The 18,220-nt window shown below is 44.9% G+C and overlaps 1 protein-coding gene and 1 pseudogene across 1 annotated transcript in view; one reads left to right on the top strand and one right to left on the bottom strand.

The window, feature by feature from the left end:
* LOC136122863 (inhibitor of carbonic anhydrase) overlaps positions 1–18,220 on the bottom strand; it is a 40,305-nt gene that overhangs the window by 18,542 nt on the left and 3,543 nt on the right. The window contains exons 2-9 of the mRNA XM_065876980.1: positions 12,001–12,173; positions 8,645–8,753; positions 7,689–7,850; positions 6,281–6,428; positions 5,406–5,461; positions 3,278–3,456; positions 1,777–1,948; positions 721–869 (exon numbers count right to left, since the gene is read on the bottom strand). Of these exons, the coding sequence (XP_065733052.1) occupies positions 721–869; positions 1,777–1,948; positions 3,278–3,456; positions 5,406–5,461; positions 6,281–6,428; positions 7,689–7,850; positions 8,645–8,753; positions 12,001–12,173 (1,148 nt within the window). The remainder of the gene's footprint in view (positions 1–720; positions 870–1,776; positions 1,949–3,277; positions 3,457–5,405; positions 5,462–6,280; positions 6,429–7,688; positions 7,851–8,644; positions 8,754–12,000; positions 12,174–18,220) is intronic.
* LOC136122797 (small ribosomal subunit protein eS21 pseudogene) lies at positions 15,297–15,547 on the top strand (annotated as a pseudogene).

The following is an 18,220-nucleotide window of genomic DNA, read 5'->3' as shown; positions in this document are numbered from 1 at the left end:
CATTTAATTCTTATAATTGACAAATTTAGGAGACTGTATAAATAGCAAGACTTTAATCTTAGAAATTGGTCCCAGGGACGTTTACCAAAATTAGATCTTCTTTCTTAAGAAAAATTGTAGTCTCCTAAGCTTGTCATTTTTTCAATCTCTTATTTATAAATTTTTTTCTAATCTCAAAAATATTGTCTGCTCATAGAGAAAATGGACGGTTGATACCAACACAACATCATAACTCAGAAATTATGTGGTGCAGATTTCTAAGTTAGGAAGTTGTAAATGATATCATTTATTTTTCATTTCTCTTCCAGCATGTAATAATTTTATCCCCAGAAAAAAAAACCTGAACCTGTCCAGAGAACTGAAAAGGTTGATTTGCTTTCCCAATCCACAGGGGTCCTGACCACACCCTGGGGTGTCACCCAGCTTCCTAGGCAGGACCCCTCAGAGCTCCCTGGGCTCCAGAGCTGAGCTCCTAAGCAGTCTGGGTCCTGGGCTGCTCTGTGTTTCCGCCGGCCCCCGAGCGGGAGGGGCCTGTGGGAGCAGCGGGGTGTGGCTTTGGAGAGTTGGGGGTGGGGGGTGGGGGAAGGCAGCACGTAACAGGTGCGTCTCAGCCTCACAGCTGATGGGAAGACATCTGGGAAGGGGGCTCCACCGCCAGACTGCAGAAGCGCTGCGTGTCTGAGTGTCAGAGCCCAACTGCAGGAACGGGGCCCTCCTTACCGCGACGGCGGCGATGCAACCCTCGGTGGTCTCCTCCGCGGTGCACTTCAAGATGCCACCGCTCAGGGCACTCCACTCGTCACACTTGGCTTTCTCATGCTGGCCCACTGCGCACCACATCACCCTCTGGGGGTCTTCTGTCCCTAGGTCTGGTGGAGAAGAGCCAGGGATCCAAAGGAAGCCCCCAGATGGGGGAGGGGAGGGGGGCGGTTAGCGTCACTGTCTTACGAGCGGCTGCCCAACAGCAGAGTTGGCAGCAGTGTCTCATGCCCATGTCACCGCTCATTGCTTCCTATCACCTCCCAGAAGAAATGGTGAACTCGGTTCCCAGAAAGAGCAGTGAAGGCAGAGCCAGCACCCTCTTGACCTCCCCTACTCAGACGTCACCACCCCAGGGGAGGCCTCTCTGAGCACCAGCCTGGCTCAGGGCCTTCTGGGGTTTTCTCTTCCACGATGGGGTTCTCCCACCGAGGGAGCATCCCCTAGTTGGAAGCCAGTGTCATTTGTTCTGGGTGGGCCTGCTTGCTCTGACGCCCACATCAATCTCAGTGGCTTTGGTAGATGCTCCATAACTACTGGTTAACTAAATGAAGGGGGAAAAAAAAAGGAAAGAAGGAAGGAAGGAAGAAATAAACCATGGGGATCCAAGGGAAAGCAGGCACTGGATTAAAACCCTCTGAAATTCTAGCTGTGCTCCTGGTGGTGGCAGAGGCTGTGTTCCCACTGCAGTTTAGGATGGGCTATTTTCCCTGTCAAACAGACCTACTGCAGGGTGGGGCAACCCTGGTTCACACAAGGGAGCCAGGACCATCATTACTTCAAGTTGCCTACAATCTGAAGGTCTTTCAAAGCCTTTTGTGACCCCCCTAATTCAGGCCTTTTCCCCAGATCAGCAGAAAATCCTTGCATGAACCCAATGCAGGTGGTAGTTCCCTTGGACCCTGCAGCCCAGTGAAGGTTGGGTGAGGTGAGGCTTGTGGGCACCAGGAAAACCTCCATGGCCACACGCTGCCCCATGTCCAAGCTCTCCAGGTTCCCCCGCAGGACCTTACACACCACTCATTAGATGCTGGATGGCAGAAAAATACTCGTATCCCAGGTATAGCTTGGCGTCCATCTTAGGTGGGACTCTTAAAAACCCAAGGGCGGCGTCCGTAAACAGCAGGTCCTTTCCATGAGGAGAGCCGAAGAGCTGGAATTCTGCTGACTTGTCTTTTCCAAAATTCTCCTGTTCAAAGGATAAAAGAAACAGTGAAGGAAGGAGGCTAGCATAAGGAAGTAAAGGAGAAACAAACCCCAAACCAGACAAGGAGAGCAGCGAGCGAGAGAAATATGAGTGCCTGAGAGTAAAGACCATGCCAAGGCCCTCCAAAGTCCCTGTGGCTCATGGGGTTCTCAAATCTTCTCCAGTAAATCCCAGCTTGTCTGCTTTGTGGGCCTCAGGGAGACTGCCAGGGGCTGCCCCCAGGTCTGCATAAAGGGTAATTGTCACCATGGGCCAGGCAGCTGCCCCTCTCCTATGCTGCATTCCCATGGGGCAGTCAGTGATGGTGGCCTTGTTGCTGGCCATCTGATTGCCCCAAGTGGCTCCAGTGGGCTTCATCCTGGAGCGGGTGCTGATCCAGGACCATCAAGCCAGGAGATCAGAAGTCCTGGGCGCGTCTGCCACCCCAAGCCTGCCACTGAAGGCCTTCAAGCAGTCCCTTCCTCTTTCTGGCACCCCCAAAAAGCGAAGGGCCCTTTGCGTATAACTCCCACTGACTGGCCCAAAGCCATTCCTGATGGTAGCTGACGGTAACACCTACCCACATGCTCTTTGCGACGTCTGTCTGCTTTTTGCTTTTGCAGTGGCTCTGCATGTTGCCTTCTCTGGCAAACCCCACATTTCCTTGGGGTGCCCACAGCTTACCCCGGGGCCCAGGAACCTTTCCAGATACGCCCTGCAAGTCAGTCCCTTCAAAGTACATAATCCATGTCCCCAAGGTTGTGCCCTCTGGTGATTATCTGTGTGTATAATGTGCTCACTGTATCTTCCACAGTCGTCTGTGAGTGACCCAAGGGCAGGTCTGTGTCTAGTTCATCTCTGACCGCCCAGTGCTGAGCAGAGGGTGCTGACAGAGATGGGACAGGTGACCGGATGAGGGCGGGCTGGAAGAGAGGGCCACCAGCGCAGGACACAGAATGCTCACAGCCGGGAACCTGCCGCTGAGGGGTCCCCACCAATGGGATAAGAGGGGAGCACCTCATGGAGGAACGGCACCTGCATTGTAGCCTGAGGACCTCTTTACAACTGAGAAGAATAAATTGGGGCAACAAGGGGCTTCTGTGCAGTCTTTGGCCCATGGCGTTGAGGATGCCAAGGGAGGGAGTTTTATGGCCACTGCTGCCCATCACGTATCCAGACCGAGTGTTATCAGTGAAGCGGAGAACATGTGGCATGGTTCCCGCTGTGCTGGACACCCACGACTTCCACAGTGGCTAGAAGGGAGTCAACGAGAGCGCCCCAAATCCAAGCAGGGACCCCTATGCAGGAGGGGAGGATGGTGGGTGGGGCTACCTGGGCCAGGTTGAGAAGCTCCCAGATCAGGTCCTCCTTGCCGCCCATGCTTCGTGCCACGACAGCGTGGGAAGGGACCCGGGCCAGGTGGCACCTCTCGTACTCGTCCACAGGCCCCCGGGTGTTGTCCCTGCAGAGCAGCTCATACTCGTCCCTGTCAGCCTTGTCAGCCAGGTTCTCTGTGGAGGGAAGCCCACATGAGCCGTCGGCAGGCAGAGAAGGAGGTGTGGTCCCTGCCCCTCCCTGTATCCCAGATTGTTTGGGGATTTGTTGAAATAACTTTCTAAGCCCAAGACGGAGCTGCTCCTGCCTGGGAGGCCACGTCACCACCGAAACTTAGATAACTTCCTGTGCCTGTAAATGTTCTGCTTGACCAGAAACACAGTCTATCCAGTCAGCCAGGCCCCCAGTGCCAAGCCAACTCTGGGTCTATACTTCCTTCCTTCTTCCTTCTCACCCTTGGCAATGTGGCCCCAGCCAATCAGATATTATCTATTTTTCTCTTAGTTGTTCTTTATCCTATCAAAGCTTCCTGCCTTCTGCCCTATTTTGCAGTTCTCTGAATGGAGACTGCCCACTTCAAGAAGTGTTGAAGTTTGTATCACCTAAACTGTCTTCTTTAATCATTTTTTAACAGCCTAAGGAGGACTAAAAGAGAATCTTTTCCAAATACATTTTATACAGGTGAGGATGCTGAGCCCTCAGGAGATGAAATGACACGTTCTCACCGCAGAGAGACCCAGGGCTGGGAGGCATGCTTAGCCCAAGGCTCTGCGAACAAGGATGGTGACAGCAAATGTTTTCTGAGCGCTCACAGCACACCAAAGACTGACCTGAAGGCTCTCCATGCTCTGTCTCATTTAATCCTCATAACAACTGGGGGAGGCTGCTAGATTATCCAGATTATCCTATTCTAGAGATGAGGACTGAGGCTAAGAGGGTTAAGGGAACTCATCAAAGTCTGAGTTAGTCTGTGGCTGACACAGCGCCAAGCTAGGACAATGAAACTCAGAAACTTCTGCTTAAAAGACAATGAGGGATCTTATATAATAGTGGACATGTGACTTTCAGCAAAGGGAAATTGGGATGGTCTTGGACAATTGGTTGTTTTCAGAAAGTGAGGATGTTTTTAGTTCTCCAGGGTGAGCATTAGAAGATGCTACCCATTGGCCTAACTGTGCCAACTTGAGCAGCCAGAGGAAATAACAATGACGGCTATCAGGAAAAACTTGATTCTGGGAGACAAAACCCATAGATGACACCACTAATTAAAATTATTGATGATAAGATACACATGAATTGCCAAAATGCTAGCAAACCAGGTCAGTGGGTGATAATGAGGGGACAGTGAATTGTGAACAGCTGAGCAAGGGAACAAAGCCACTACACTTCTGCTCCATGTCAGGGAAAGACACCAGGCTGCGAGGAACCAAGGCCCCTGGAAAAAGTGAGGGCTCAAAATTCTCCTTGAGGTGGCAGACACATTTTAAAAAATGAACCTAGCATAAAATACACCTCTCTTGTTTAAATATCCTAAGTGATACAAGTGTGTTTTGTATCTAATAGAAATTTAATTGGTTATAAAACCCAGAATCTGTAAACTGAACTTGTCTGAAATATTATTTTGTTTGTTTGTTTCTGATAAACTGCCCAAAACTCTGGAAGGTTTTTTTTTTTTTAACATAGAAATACATCTTTGTCCATGGTAGTAATGCTTTTGCAACAGATTTAATTATAGATGTGCTAATAAGTTCTGAAATCATTATAATAATCTGTGTTTGTTTAAGGTGATTAAAGCATTTAGGAGCCCTTCATAATGAAGTATTCAGGAGAAAGTGATTAGATTGGAAACTGGTATTCCAGTGACTAAGAGAATCTGATTATTAAAACTTGTTTTATTAGTTGGTAAGTAATGCTTAAATGCTCAGATTTGTTTGGTAGATTTATAGACTGAACAAACTGATCACTAAACAAAGTACAAATAGTGGAAGTGTTTTTTATACAGAAACTCTCCTATTTCATTAAGATCTTAGCACCACCCATCTCTAGATGTAAGGCGGCTCAGGAAGGAATGCGTTCCTCTGGCCAGAGGGTGGCCCGCAGGATTCTTCCTCCGTCCGGCACTTACCAAACACCGTCATGTGCCTCACGAAGCTCACGTCCCCCACACTGTCCTGAAGACACCTGAGGACCAGGACAGCTGTGGTCAGGCACTGTCCACAGCACAGTCTCGCCCCTCCCCCAGTACCCCCCTCCCCAGGCTCTGCCCCGGGCCACTGGCTAACAGGGCTTCACCCACAGTTTCCCAGGCTTCAGTCCGTCCTCACAGAGGTGATGGCCCTGTCTGAAGACCCTTTGAATCCCCACAGCCAAGCCCAGGTCTGAAGCAAGCAGGAGCCCCCTAAGCTACATCCCAGGCAACTCTGGGGAGGGAGGCTGCAAAAGAGGGACCCACCACCTTCCTCTTCGAAGGCAGCCAAAAGCAACAGATTAAAAAAAAAAAAAAAAAGGTTTAAAGCCTTTTACATAGAGGTTAAAAACTCTAGACAGGCTTGGACTCCCGGCCAGTTTTGCTCTGGTTTTGAGCAGCAGCTATGTCTCTTGCAGGGCGTGGAGTATGGAGAGGTGCCTGCAGGCAGGGGGCTGAGTGGGAGGTGGGGAGAAGCAGCATGCACCCCTGACACAGAGATACTCAGGTAGAGAGAAGCAGCTGGTGTGGGGGAGGGTTCCCAGCCCTTGGCCCAGCTGGGAGTCCAAGCCTGTGTCCATGGATCCCAGAGACCTCCCTGGTCCAGACCCCTCCATCTGGGGAGATGAGCGGGGCTCCCCCACAGAAGACTGCCCCTGAGGACGGGCAGGAACGAGGGTGGGCCGTGGGAGGCACTCGAGACCCTGTGTTTCACACCGACACTCTAGGTGGTCTGGGGCAGGCCCCGTCCACTCCCTGTGCCTTAGTTTCCCCATCATCAGAGTGAGGCAGAGGAGCAAGGGGGCCCCACTCACTTGAAGGCCCCCGAGTAGCCGAAGTACGGTTCATGGGAGTTGCAGGCGCACTTGTCGGTCCCCTTCCCCGCACACAGTTGGCACAGTTTGGGGAAAGCCGTCTGATCCGCACAGGGGACGCAGCTGCCCGCGAAGAACTTAGCCGCTGCTGCTCAACACGGAGACACACGGACCTCAGGGCATGAGCTGCCAGGGCCCCTTGGTCGTGCATGCGTGTGTGTGTGTGTGTGTGTGTGTGTGTGTCCGTATGTGAGAGCCCAGAGGTCTGCATGCACTGCCTGGGACTGTCATGAGGAAGTGGGTGTGCAGAGGTGGCCGACAGTGCCCGGGTCTGAGGGCGTGGCTGGCTCACGCGTGGTCCCGGGGCTCCAGCCGAAGAGAAGCTTCCCAGCCTGTCCCCTGCAGGGCGCGAAAACTGCTGAGCTGCACTGACCCAAGCTGCAGCCCCAGCACCACTCACCTGGTTAGCTCACCAACACGGAGGCTCGGGGGTGGTGGGGGAGGCCGCAGGACTCTAAACACGCAGGAACCCCCGACAGCCCTTCCTTATCTCAGGACGTGGTCCCACCCACCCCTCTCCGCTCTGATCCAGGGTCTGTGGTGGCTCCTGGGGATCCCTCTTCCAGGAACTCATGGGAGGGGGTTGGATTAACTTGCCTCATGGGCGCGGGGGTGTGCCAACAGCCGCATCATAACCGCCCAGACAGACGTCCCACAGCGTCTGACACCGGGGCAAGCAGGAACCCCAAGAAAGTGCAAACATGGCCAGAGCTGTGGCCCAGGCTGCAGCACCCCATCTGACCTCTGCAGCCCCAAACACAGGTGAAACATAAATGCTGCAGAGTTGGCAGGGCTCAAAAAGACACACTTTGGCAGAGCACAGAAAATTTGGCTGTCATCTTTCAGGGGCTGAAAAGGCACCCTAGGCTCACCATGGCTCATCGGAACTGAACAAGAGACTGGAGTACACAAAAAATCATAGCTCTGGTCCACTCATCCCCTCTCGCCTTCATCCCAAGCCCTCACCCACAGCACTGAGGCCTGACTGCTGGCGGTATAGCGATCATCCCCAGTGAGCCTTCCTGGGCAGCTGGAAGGCAGTTCCCCTTTCTCATCAGCTTCCACGATGGCCCTTATCAAGCCAAACTGCTGGGATTACCGTGAATGTGGGGCTGCCAGGAGCTCAGAGACCGGGGTTCCTTTGCTGAGAGAAGGAAAGGCTCAGCTGCCAGTTCCCAAGGCTCGCTGGTGCAGCAAACCCAGACAGCACACGTTTAAAGCATGTTGTCCGCATCTTGGAGTTTATGAAACCTGTACGCCTGTTAGTGTTCGTAAGGCCCCGATAGAATCCACGTGGGTGCTGGGAGTAGGAGCCCTGCCTCAGCGTACCCCGTCCCAGCCAGCTTACCTTTTTCAACCAAGTCAGAGGAAAGAAGTATCCCGATGGGGATGTTCCACCCAGGAGACCATCCCAGGCCTGTGTGGCAGGACTTCTTGCCTTGGAGCTGGTTCAGCTGGAAATCGCTGCCCTTCTTCACCACGGCTACAACATAATGGTGAGTCTGTGGATCTGAAAAGGAGCAGAGAAAGAAGGGCCAAAGGAAGTTGCCACGTCATTGCCACTCATCTTCCAGAGTGTGTGCAATGGAACTTGGGAGGATCCGAGGACCTGCAACATCTCCTGGTAAGCAGGCAGAAAAGGAAAGGGAAAGGCCCTTGATTGACAGAAGAAAGGAAACTGCCCCTCTTCAAGGCAATACACTTGAGTTCTTTTTCTGCACCAGCTATCACAGGGCCTGCAGCTCCCAGTCATTGAGATTTACTGTTTCTCCCCACGGGCTCTTCTCCCTTCTCTGTCTGCAGCCTGGGCACGAAGATGAAGGTGTGGGGGGAAGGTATGGAGGGCATCTCCAGGGTTTTGCCAGGGCCCTGCAAGCTGGACTCAAATTGAGACAGACCATGCTCACGCACACACTGGTGACACCCATGGACAAGTATGGCAGGCACCCCATTCTTCAAACTGTGTTCTCTAGCACCTGCAGAGGACTTGGCACACGGAGAGGCTGTCCAGATCTGTGTGTCTCCAGAGATGGGCGACCCCACCGGGCGGGCAGTGGACTCTGGACAACATGTCCGCTGTCACTCAGTGGCACAAGCAGCATTCCCATCAGGATGCTCAGAGTTCACAGCTTCCCAGAAAGAGCCAAGATCCCAGCCCCCATGAGTTAGCAGAGGTAACAGCCTCTCACAGTCTAAAGAACTCCAGCAGCTTTGTTCCCTGCAAGTGTAATGCCAACAGAGTCCCTGCCTCCTGCTGTGGCTGCTGTGTCAGAACAGAGACCTGGGTCCCCACGGAAGACGCACCATCTTTTGACCCGTAGAATTCTGCCACGACGGGCTTCAGGTTGTAGGGGGCCAGGCCTGCCTCAAACACCAAACCTCCATCAATGGTCACAGCATCTGCTTTGTTTGCCTGAAAGAGAAAAGGCCAGACATGAATGAAGCCCCTCACCTCTGAGGAAGACTCACCTAACCCTCTGCCAGGGACACTTGACAAGTATCGCCATGGATACTTGGTATGGCTCAGACCTCCTCCGCCCCCCTAGTGTTGGCTCAAAAGCCTTCTCAGTGAGCCTTTCTCCGACTGTGCTCTTAAAACTACCACCTCATAAATGCTGGGAGCCCTCTGTTTCTCTCCTGAGCCCTTATCAACCATCTGACAAACCTTTATTTATTGTTTGTCCTCCCCTTTGAAATGCAGGCTCTTCCAAGGTGGGGATGTTACTGTGTTGTTTTATCCCGCCAAATCCCAGCACCGACTGCCAGTAGGTGTCCAATAAATGTTGAATTGAGTGAATGAGTTGTAGAATATTTCCACCCATAAGAAGTCATGGTTTGCACTCTTGAGTCTGGATTCCCTCTTCAAGGATCTCTCAGCCAAGAATTCCTTCCTCCCTGAGAGAAGCAGTAACTTCACAGCCTCTTCTCAAAAATGAGGTTGGATTATTCCCTACCCCTCATTTCCTCATGGAAATCTTTTTTTTTCAACTGGAAGTCTGTACCTCTCAATTTCCCCCACCTATATCTTTCCTCCTCCTACCCATCTTCCCTCTGGCAACCACCCGTTCTCTGTATCTATGACTCTGTTTCTGTTTTGTTATATTTGTTCATTTGTTTTGTCTTTTAGATTCCACATATAAGTGAAATCATATAGCATTTGTCCTTTCTCTGTCTGACTTATTCCACTTAGTATAATACCCTCTGGGGCCACCCATGTTGTCACAAATGGCAAGATTTCACTCTTTTTTATGGGTAATATTCCATTGTATATATACACCACATCTTCTTTACCCATTCATCTACTGATGGACACTGAGGTTGCTTTTGTATCTTGGCTATTGTAAATAGTGCTTTTTATTCATTTCTTAATTGACATTTAAAGTAATTTAGCTTTTTATAAATTTAATACTACATTTCTGTATACTTGCCTCCCTTTACTCCATCTCATTTTTTCTTACATATATTTTACAATGTGTATTCATATATAAGTATATGTATACATATGTATATACATATATCAAATTAGTATTCTGTTGGTTGCATGTATCAGAAACCAATTTAAGAAAAGGAGGGATTTAGTATAAAGGTAAAAGACAAGAAGGCCACTAGGCCTTGTGAACACCATCAAGGTCAGAAGCAACAAGAACAGGTTTCAGTCCATCCCCATGGGCTCCAGCTCATGACTGAGGTTCTAGATGGTTCTCAGTCTTTCCTGCTTTGCACACATCTTCCCCCTCCTGACCACCTCCTCCTCAAGTTCCAGTATCAGATGCAAAGACAATAGTCTTACAGATATCTCTTAACCAGGTCCCACAATTGCATAAGGTCATATATAAATATGAATGAATTAGAGAAAATAAATAAAGTTTGTGTACATCTTTATGACCCTTACTGAATATTTCCAAATTTTTCTCCAGAAATGATGTAGAAATTTATAATTTCTAATGCCCATAGCAATGCATACCAATTTCAAGCAAAACTACTGGCAAGAAATACTATCATTTAAGAAATGTTATCACATTACGAGATATAAACTGCCACCTTAAGGTGGTTTTATTTGCATCCTTTGATTATTATAAAGGATGAACATTTTCCCTTCCTTACTTGTATCGTCTATTAGTTGTCATTTCTGTGAGTAGTTTGTTTATAGCTTGTTATTCTTAAGCATTTCTAATACATTTAAATGACATCTTTACATAGCTTTTACACTACACTGTTTCGTTATAGCTGATGTGAATATATTTTTCTGTATGCTTAGGGCTTTAATCTTTTTCCTTTGTCAGAGACTTAAAATTTTTACATTTCCAAATTTGTCTACTTCTGTGATTTATCTTTTCATATCTATCTACATTAGTCAAATTGAGTCAAGCTGGGAGTTTATTTTGGTAAATAGATTAAAAATCTCACTTGATTTTATTTCTAAATGGCTATCCAGTTGTCCAACTAAAGAATCCTTTCTCAGACATTTGTTTGGAAAGTATGCCTTATCATACAATATCTAAATCTATGTGTATGTAACCATTAAGCCTAGGACCAGACTGCCTTAGTGTTGGACATTCATCATAGTTTGCATCTACATCATATCATGTAGATAATTAGACAGATGGATGTATGTATAGAAAGCTCGGAATATGTCTGAATTTTGTTCTCTTCCACATCTTCTACATCTGTCCGAGGACCCTGTTCTTTGTAATGCTGTTATTAAACATGTTATAGTTTCAGGCAGGTCTCAGCTACTCCCCAGCTCATTTTATTTTTCATAATACTGTTTTATATTCTCACCCACACTTCTTCTTAAGAATTGTAAACTCATTTTACTGACTTTTTAAATTTTATAATATAATTTTGATAACAATTATATTAAATTTATGAATTAACTTTGGGAAAATGTGCACATATATGAAGTTTAGTCTTCCTGTCTGGGAATATGGCATATGTTTTAATTTATTAATAAGTACTGTTCATTTGTCTCAGACTTTTGTATTACATTTATAATAATCTTACGGATCTCTCATATGATTTTTTCCCTGCAACATTTTTCTGTATATCATTTTAAATGTAAATGAGATCACAATTTGGGGTTATTTTTCCCCAACTAGTGACTGTTGATATATGAAAATGACATTAATTGTGATATATTTATCTTTTACCAAACTAATTTTTTCATTAATAATTACGGTAACATTTCTCTTGATTCCATTGTACTTTCTAGGCATGCAAGCATCTGAAAATATTGATATTTTGTTTGTTTCTATCTCATATGTATTTTATATCATTGCATTACTAGGAAATTCCAAAAACAATATTAAGTAATAATAGTGATACTACAGCTTCTTGTTTATTTCTGAGTCTTTATAGATTTCTCTTTCAGTGCAATTCTGGCTTTGCTTTACCGTGACCATTTTCACTGAATCCTTCTCTATCAGTTGTTTAATTATTATTATTGTTGTTTTCACTATTAATGAATGTTGAGCACCTATATTTTCATCTACACATAGTCTCTGTACTTTCAAGTCTTTAGCTTATTTCTTTCTCCTCTAAAGCATGGTCTAGTTCCTTGGGGGAGAAAGTTGTTCTGAAGCAATAAACTATAACAAGTACAAAAAAAGAAGGAGAAAGTATGGATTTTCTTCCACTCTTCTTAGGCAGCAGTGACTTACCACAATGGCCTTGATGCACTCAAGGTAAGAGGTTCTCTTCACACAGGTGACGTGAGGACCATCCACTGAAAGGACATTATTCATGTTGTCACGGAAGCTGTAGCACTTATTGGCCTCATGACTTGAGACAGTGCACCATCTCACAGTTTTTTCAGGGGCAGCCAGACACAGCCCTACGGGAGACAGGCCAGGGGTGTAAGTGACCCACAGCACTCACCTTTCTCTGCTGTAAGAAGAAGGTAAAGACAAAGTCAAGGGTTGGCTGAGAGGGGTAGACACAAATTGGACTGGCTGCCTGGCCCACATAAATTCTCAGGTCCCATTTCTCTGGTTGTGCCTTTTCCCTTGGAGAAAAAAGCCAAAGCATCCCCCAAAAGTTAAATACAGAATTATCATATGACCCAGAAATTCCACTCATAAGTATATACCCAAAAGAATTGAAAACAGATACTCAAATACATATATACAAATATTCAGAGCAGCACTTTTCACAATGGTCAAAAAAGGTGGAAACAACCCAAGTGCACAGCAATGAATGAATTGATAAGCAAAATATAGTACATCCACAAAATGGAATATAATGTACCGTAAAAAGAGTAAAGTACTGCTACATGCTACAGCACTGATAAAGCTCAAAAATAATACGTTAAATGAAAGAAGCCAGACACAAGAGGCCACACATTATATGACTCCATTTATATGAAATATCTAGAATAAGTAAATCTATAGAGGCAGAAAGCAAATTGGTGGTGGCCAGGGGCTGGGGAAGAGGAGGATGGGTACAGGATGCTCTCTTGGGGTGTTGGAACTATGGTGGAACTAGATAGAGGTGGTAGTTGCATAACCCTGTGAACATACTAAATACCACTGAATTGTATACTTTTAAATGATTAATTTCATTTTAGTGAATTTCACACCAAAAAAGAAAATAGCATTATGGGAAGGAAGATTTGGGCCTAATGATTTAATCTTTGTCTTGGCATTAGATACTCTAACCTTACATGGTAGTAACTGCTGGGGCATTAAAATCAGTGTCTGTTCATTTCACTGGCACTTTAGGCTGTAGTAATTAGTGTTAACAATAATGCAAAGGCAAAATGCTGTTTACAGAACTGTGGTATTTGAGCAAAATGTCATCCTAGATGAAATCTAGCAGATGAAAGTAACAGCAGTCACAGCTATGAATTTTTGAGGAGGCCCTGTGTGTCAGGCAGTGGGCCAGGCACATGACCCTCCTCGGATGCCCACAATTGTCCTGCTGGTTAAATACTGGTGTTCCCATTTTGTAGATGAGTTTAAACAAGCAAACAAAAAAAACTGTCAGAGACATCAAATAACTTGAGATGAAGCTAATACTTGAAACACCCAGGTCTGTTTGACTCCAAAGCCTGTACTGTGTTTTAACTGTCTGCAAGTAGGGAATATCAAAATAAATGGGACAGGAGATGTCAAATTTCCTTAGAGAGAATCCCATACCAAAGACAGGGAGTGACAAATGGAGTGCTTCAGCTCTGTTTTGAACAGGCCTTCGATAGTAGCCGCCAGGGTAGAAGAGCCAGTGAGAGAATGGAGCTGTCAGGACAGATGCCCTTGCGCAGAATAGAAGTGTGTGGAGTAATAGCTCATATTGCATTTTGAGCCTTTCAAAGCATGTTTACTCTGCCTGGCAATACAGATTCTTAAAACGTTTCTGCTCTTAGAAATGACTGATAACTGTAGAGACAATACAACTCTATAAATGAAAATAGCTTTGTAAGCAGGTTAAGTTACACAAAGAGCCGCTGTATACAATTGCAGTTTTTTTTTTTCTTTTTCAAAGGTTTGCACTTACTGAGAAAGCCTTTTTGAAAGTCTATTTTCAGTCACCTGTGCTTATGGTCAAATGATTAAAACTGTAGCTTTTGAATTTCTGATGTTTTTAAATTATTTATTTATTTATTATTGAATGAAAGATTCTTTAAATTCTACCGTGCTTTAAAATTTCCAAAAGTTTCACACAGATAATTTCATATAATCCTATAATAACCTTTTATTCCCTCTCCTACCTATATATTGCCCCTCATCCCCTCCCTCTCCCCAGTGGTAATCACTAGTTCATTCAGTGTGAGTATAAAATAGGGTGAATGATATTTGCATCGTCAGGGGAAACGCTAAAGTCTTGACAAAAACATGGTACTAAAGCAGGGAACTAAACAAATAAAACACAAAACAAACAAACAAAAAATCAAACCAGGATGGGCTTCTGTTTCCACCTATGAGAAATAACTGATATGGGACTTGCCCTAGCACTTTAAACAGGTGAGAAAAAAAAAAAAAAACCTGGGGAAAAACATACGAAAAAAATGTTTTAACACATTGGACAACAGGAAGTGCAGGACTGTGATCCCTGAGAGAAGGGAAACAAATAAAGTAAGCCTTGTAATCACACTAGCTTTCTTCCTGGACAAAATGTCCAGATAGCAGGGCAGAGAAGAGAAAAGAAACAGCCTGATGGTCACCCCAAGTTGAGGAGACAGAGATCATAGTTTGGTAAGGTGGAGGCAATTAGAATGTGCAGCACAGGGTACCAAAGAGCAGGGAATGCACAAAGAGAGGAGGAAGAGAAGAGAGATTGAGATCCAGAATTGTCACACCTTGGAGATTGTGGCTAAATATCAGTTTGAGCGTTGTGGAGGCCGGGCAAGGACAACTGCTAGGGAAAGAAAATTTAATAGGGAGCCTAAACCAAACATTTCTCAGAACTCAAATGGGGTTAGGAATAATTTGGGTTCCCACCATTCAGAGTGGAGAAAATCTTATTGAATAAATAGTGCATTTATGAAAGATTCCATAAGTAAGCTAAAGTAGATCTAGAAAGAAGGGTATTCTAGACACTGCCTAAACATCTTGAAAATTAGTCTTGAGAAGGTTAAGCTGATCTGAAGACATTATGAGTGCCTGTCAGAGAAAAAGGTTGACACTCCTTAAATTAAAAAAAAAAAAGCAAAAACCAAAAACCAAAATACAGTACTCAGCAAGGTAAAATTCACAGTATCCAGCAACCAATAAAATTAATACACAAGTGAAGGTGCAGGAAAATGTAATCCATAACCAGGAGGAAAATCAGTCAATACAATCAGAACCAGAAATGAAAGAGATGAGGAAATTAACAGAAAATAGCTTTAAAACAGCTATTTAAAACGTTATAAGTATGCTCGGAGCGTTAAAGAAAAACATGAACATCAGCGCTGCTGGGGGATGTGGCGCTTCCTTTCTGCTCCCATGCTTGTTGTGGTGCCACCAGACATGCCCTCAACATGCAAAATGATGCCAGAGAGTTCATGGACCTGTATTTGCCGCAGAAATACTCTGCCAGCAACCGCATCATCGCGCCAAAGACCACACGTCAGTCCAGGTGAACTTGGCTGAGGTCAACAAAGTAACAGGCAGGTTCAACACCCAGTTCGAAACCTAGGCTCTCTGTGGGGCCATTCACAGGATGGGAGAGTCAGATGATGCCATTCTCCGACTGGCCAAGGCCCATGGCATACTCTCAAAGAACTTCTGACAGGAGAGGATCATGGATGTGGAATATTTGCCATAAGTAAATAGTGAACCCTACTCTCAAGAAAAGAAAAACATGAGCATAATGAGGATACAAATATAAGATGTAAGGCGCCAGAAAGAATTCCTAGAGATGAAAAATAGAATATCTGAAATAAAAATTCCAGTGGATGAGATTAACAGCTGATTAGATATGCGGAAGAAAAAAGATGACCTAGAAGACATTATTACAAACTATCTAAAATGAAGCAGAGAGAAAGAAAGATAGAAAAACAAATGATCAGAGCCTCAGTGACTTGTCATACAGTATCAAGTGATCTAACATATGTGTAACTGGAGTCCAGGATAAAAAAGGGGGGAAGCGGCAAGAAAAAATATGTGAAGAAAGATTTGGCCAGAATTCTTCCTAATATTATGAAAACGACAAGCTCCCAGTTCTAAAGCAACCAGAGAAAAGAGACAAAATTAGGTACAGAGGAGCAAAGACAATAAATGTCTCAGACTTTTTGTCAGAAACCACACAAGTCATAGACAATGGAATATCCTTAAAGTGCTAAAAGGAAAATAACTTGCTAACCTAGAAATCTAAAACCAATGAAAATAACTTTCAGAACTGAAGGCAAAAATAAACTTTTCCAGACAAACAAATGTTGGGAGAATTTGGGTACAGCAAACTTGCACTATAATGAATGTTAAAGGAAGTTCCAGACCCAAGTGGTTACACTCATGAAATCTATCAAACACTTAACAGAAATAACACCACTGTGGCAAAAACGATCTTATAAAGTAGAGGAGAAAGTAATACTCCTAACTCATTTTCTAAGGCCAGCATTAACCTGATACCAAATCCAAACAAAGACATTATAAGTAAAGAAAACTACAACCAAATATCCCCCATGAACATAGACACAAAAATCATTTACAAAATATTAACAAATCAAACGCAGCCAAAAAAAAATTCTTAAGTACATGAACACACACACACACACACACACACACACACACACACACAGGTTTATCCCTTGCCCAGGAATGTGAAGTTGAATTAATGTGCAAAAACTAATCAGTATAGCTCACCATATTACAGAATAAAACAGAAAAATTCATACGATTATCTCTATAGAACAGAAAAGGCACTTGCCAATTCAAAATTCCAAGCAAAGTAAGAATAGAAAGGAATGTCCTCAACCTGATAAAGAACATCTACAAAAAACCCCACAGTTAATATTATACCTAATGGTGAAAGACTGAATGCTTTCCCCTTCAGGTCAGAAACAAGGCAAAGATTGACATTCTCTTCACTTCTGTTTAACACTGTATTAGAGGTCTTAACCATTTTAACAAAGCTCAAAAGAGAAACAAAAGGCATACAGGTTGGAAAAGAAGATAGAAAATTGTCTATATTCACAGATAACATGTTTCTCTACACAGAAAATTTTAAGGAATAAATGATTTAGAAAGGTCTTAGGATCTGAGGTCAAAGCGCTAAAATCAGTTGAATCTCTACAAAGCTAAAAAGAAAAAACTGTAAAATGAAACTTTAAAAATACTACTTACGGGCTTCCCTGGTGGCGCAGTGGTTGAGAGTCCCCCTGCCGATGCAGGGGACGCGGGTTCATGCCCCGGTCCGGGAGGATCCCACGTGCCGCGGAGCGGCTGGGCCCGTGAGCCATGGCCGCTGAGCCTGCGCGTCCGGAGCCTGTGCTCCGCAACGGGAGAGGCCACAACAGTGAGAGGCCCGCGTACCGCAATAAATAAATAAATAAATAAAAAATAATACTTACAATGGCTTTCAAAGATATGAAATATCAGAACTTCCCTGGTGGTCCAGTGGTAAAAAACCCACCTTCCAATGCAGGGGACACGGGTTCCATTCCTGGTGGAGGAACTAAGATCCCACATGCCGCGGGGCAACTAAGCCCTTGTGCCACAACTACTGAGCTCACATGCCTCAACAAGAGAGCCCACCTGCCGCCAACTACAGAGCCCACGCGCCCTGGAGCCTGCACACCACAACTAGAGAGAGAAAAACCTGCACGCCACAAGTAGAGAGAAGCCTGCACACCGCAACAAAGAGCCCGTGCCGCAATGAAAGATCCCATATGCCTCAACAAAGATCCAGCGTTCCACAACTAAGACCCGATACAGCCAAGAAAAATGAAAGAAAAAAAATCTAAAATAGATATATATATGAAATATTAGGGATAAATTTAACAAATTATGAACAAGAGCTGTACATGAAAACTACAAAAAATTTCCAAGATAAATGAAAGAAGACCTAAATAAATAGATATAGAATGTTCATGGATTAGGAAACTCAATATTGTTTAGATGCCAAGCCTCAAAATAATCTATAAATTAAATGCTATCTCAATAATAATCCAAGCCTAATTGTTTTTTATAGAATTTGATAACCTGATTCAAAATTGTGTTTGGATATGCAAAAGATCTAAATGGCCAAACCAACACTGAAGTAGTACAATAGAGTTGGAGGATTTATACTACCTGATTTCAAGACTTATTATAAAGCTACAGTAACCAAGACAGTGTGATATTGGCACGAGGAGAGATATAAAGCTTAATGTAACAGAACATAGAGTCTAGAAATTGACCCATATATATAGGGTCAGTAGATTTTCAACAAAGCTGCCGAGGTAATTCAGTGAAGAAAGGATAT

The sequence above is a fragment of the Phocoena phocoena genome, chromosome 4 (assembly GCF_963924675.1).
Source record: "Phocoena phocoena chromosome 4, mPhoPho1.1, whole genome shotgun sequence".
NCBI lineage: Eukaryota > Metazoa > Chordata > Mammalia > Artiodactyla > Phocoenidae > Phocoena > Phocoena phocoena.
The sequence above is the reverse complement of the archived record's forward strand: the minus strand, read 5'-3'. Positions and strand labels throughout refer to the sequence as shown.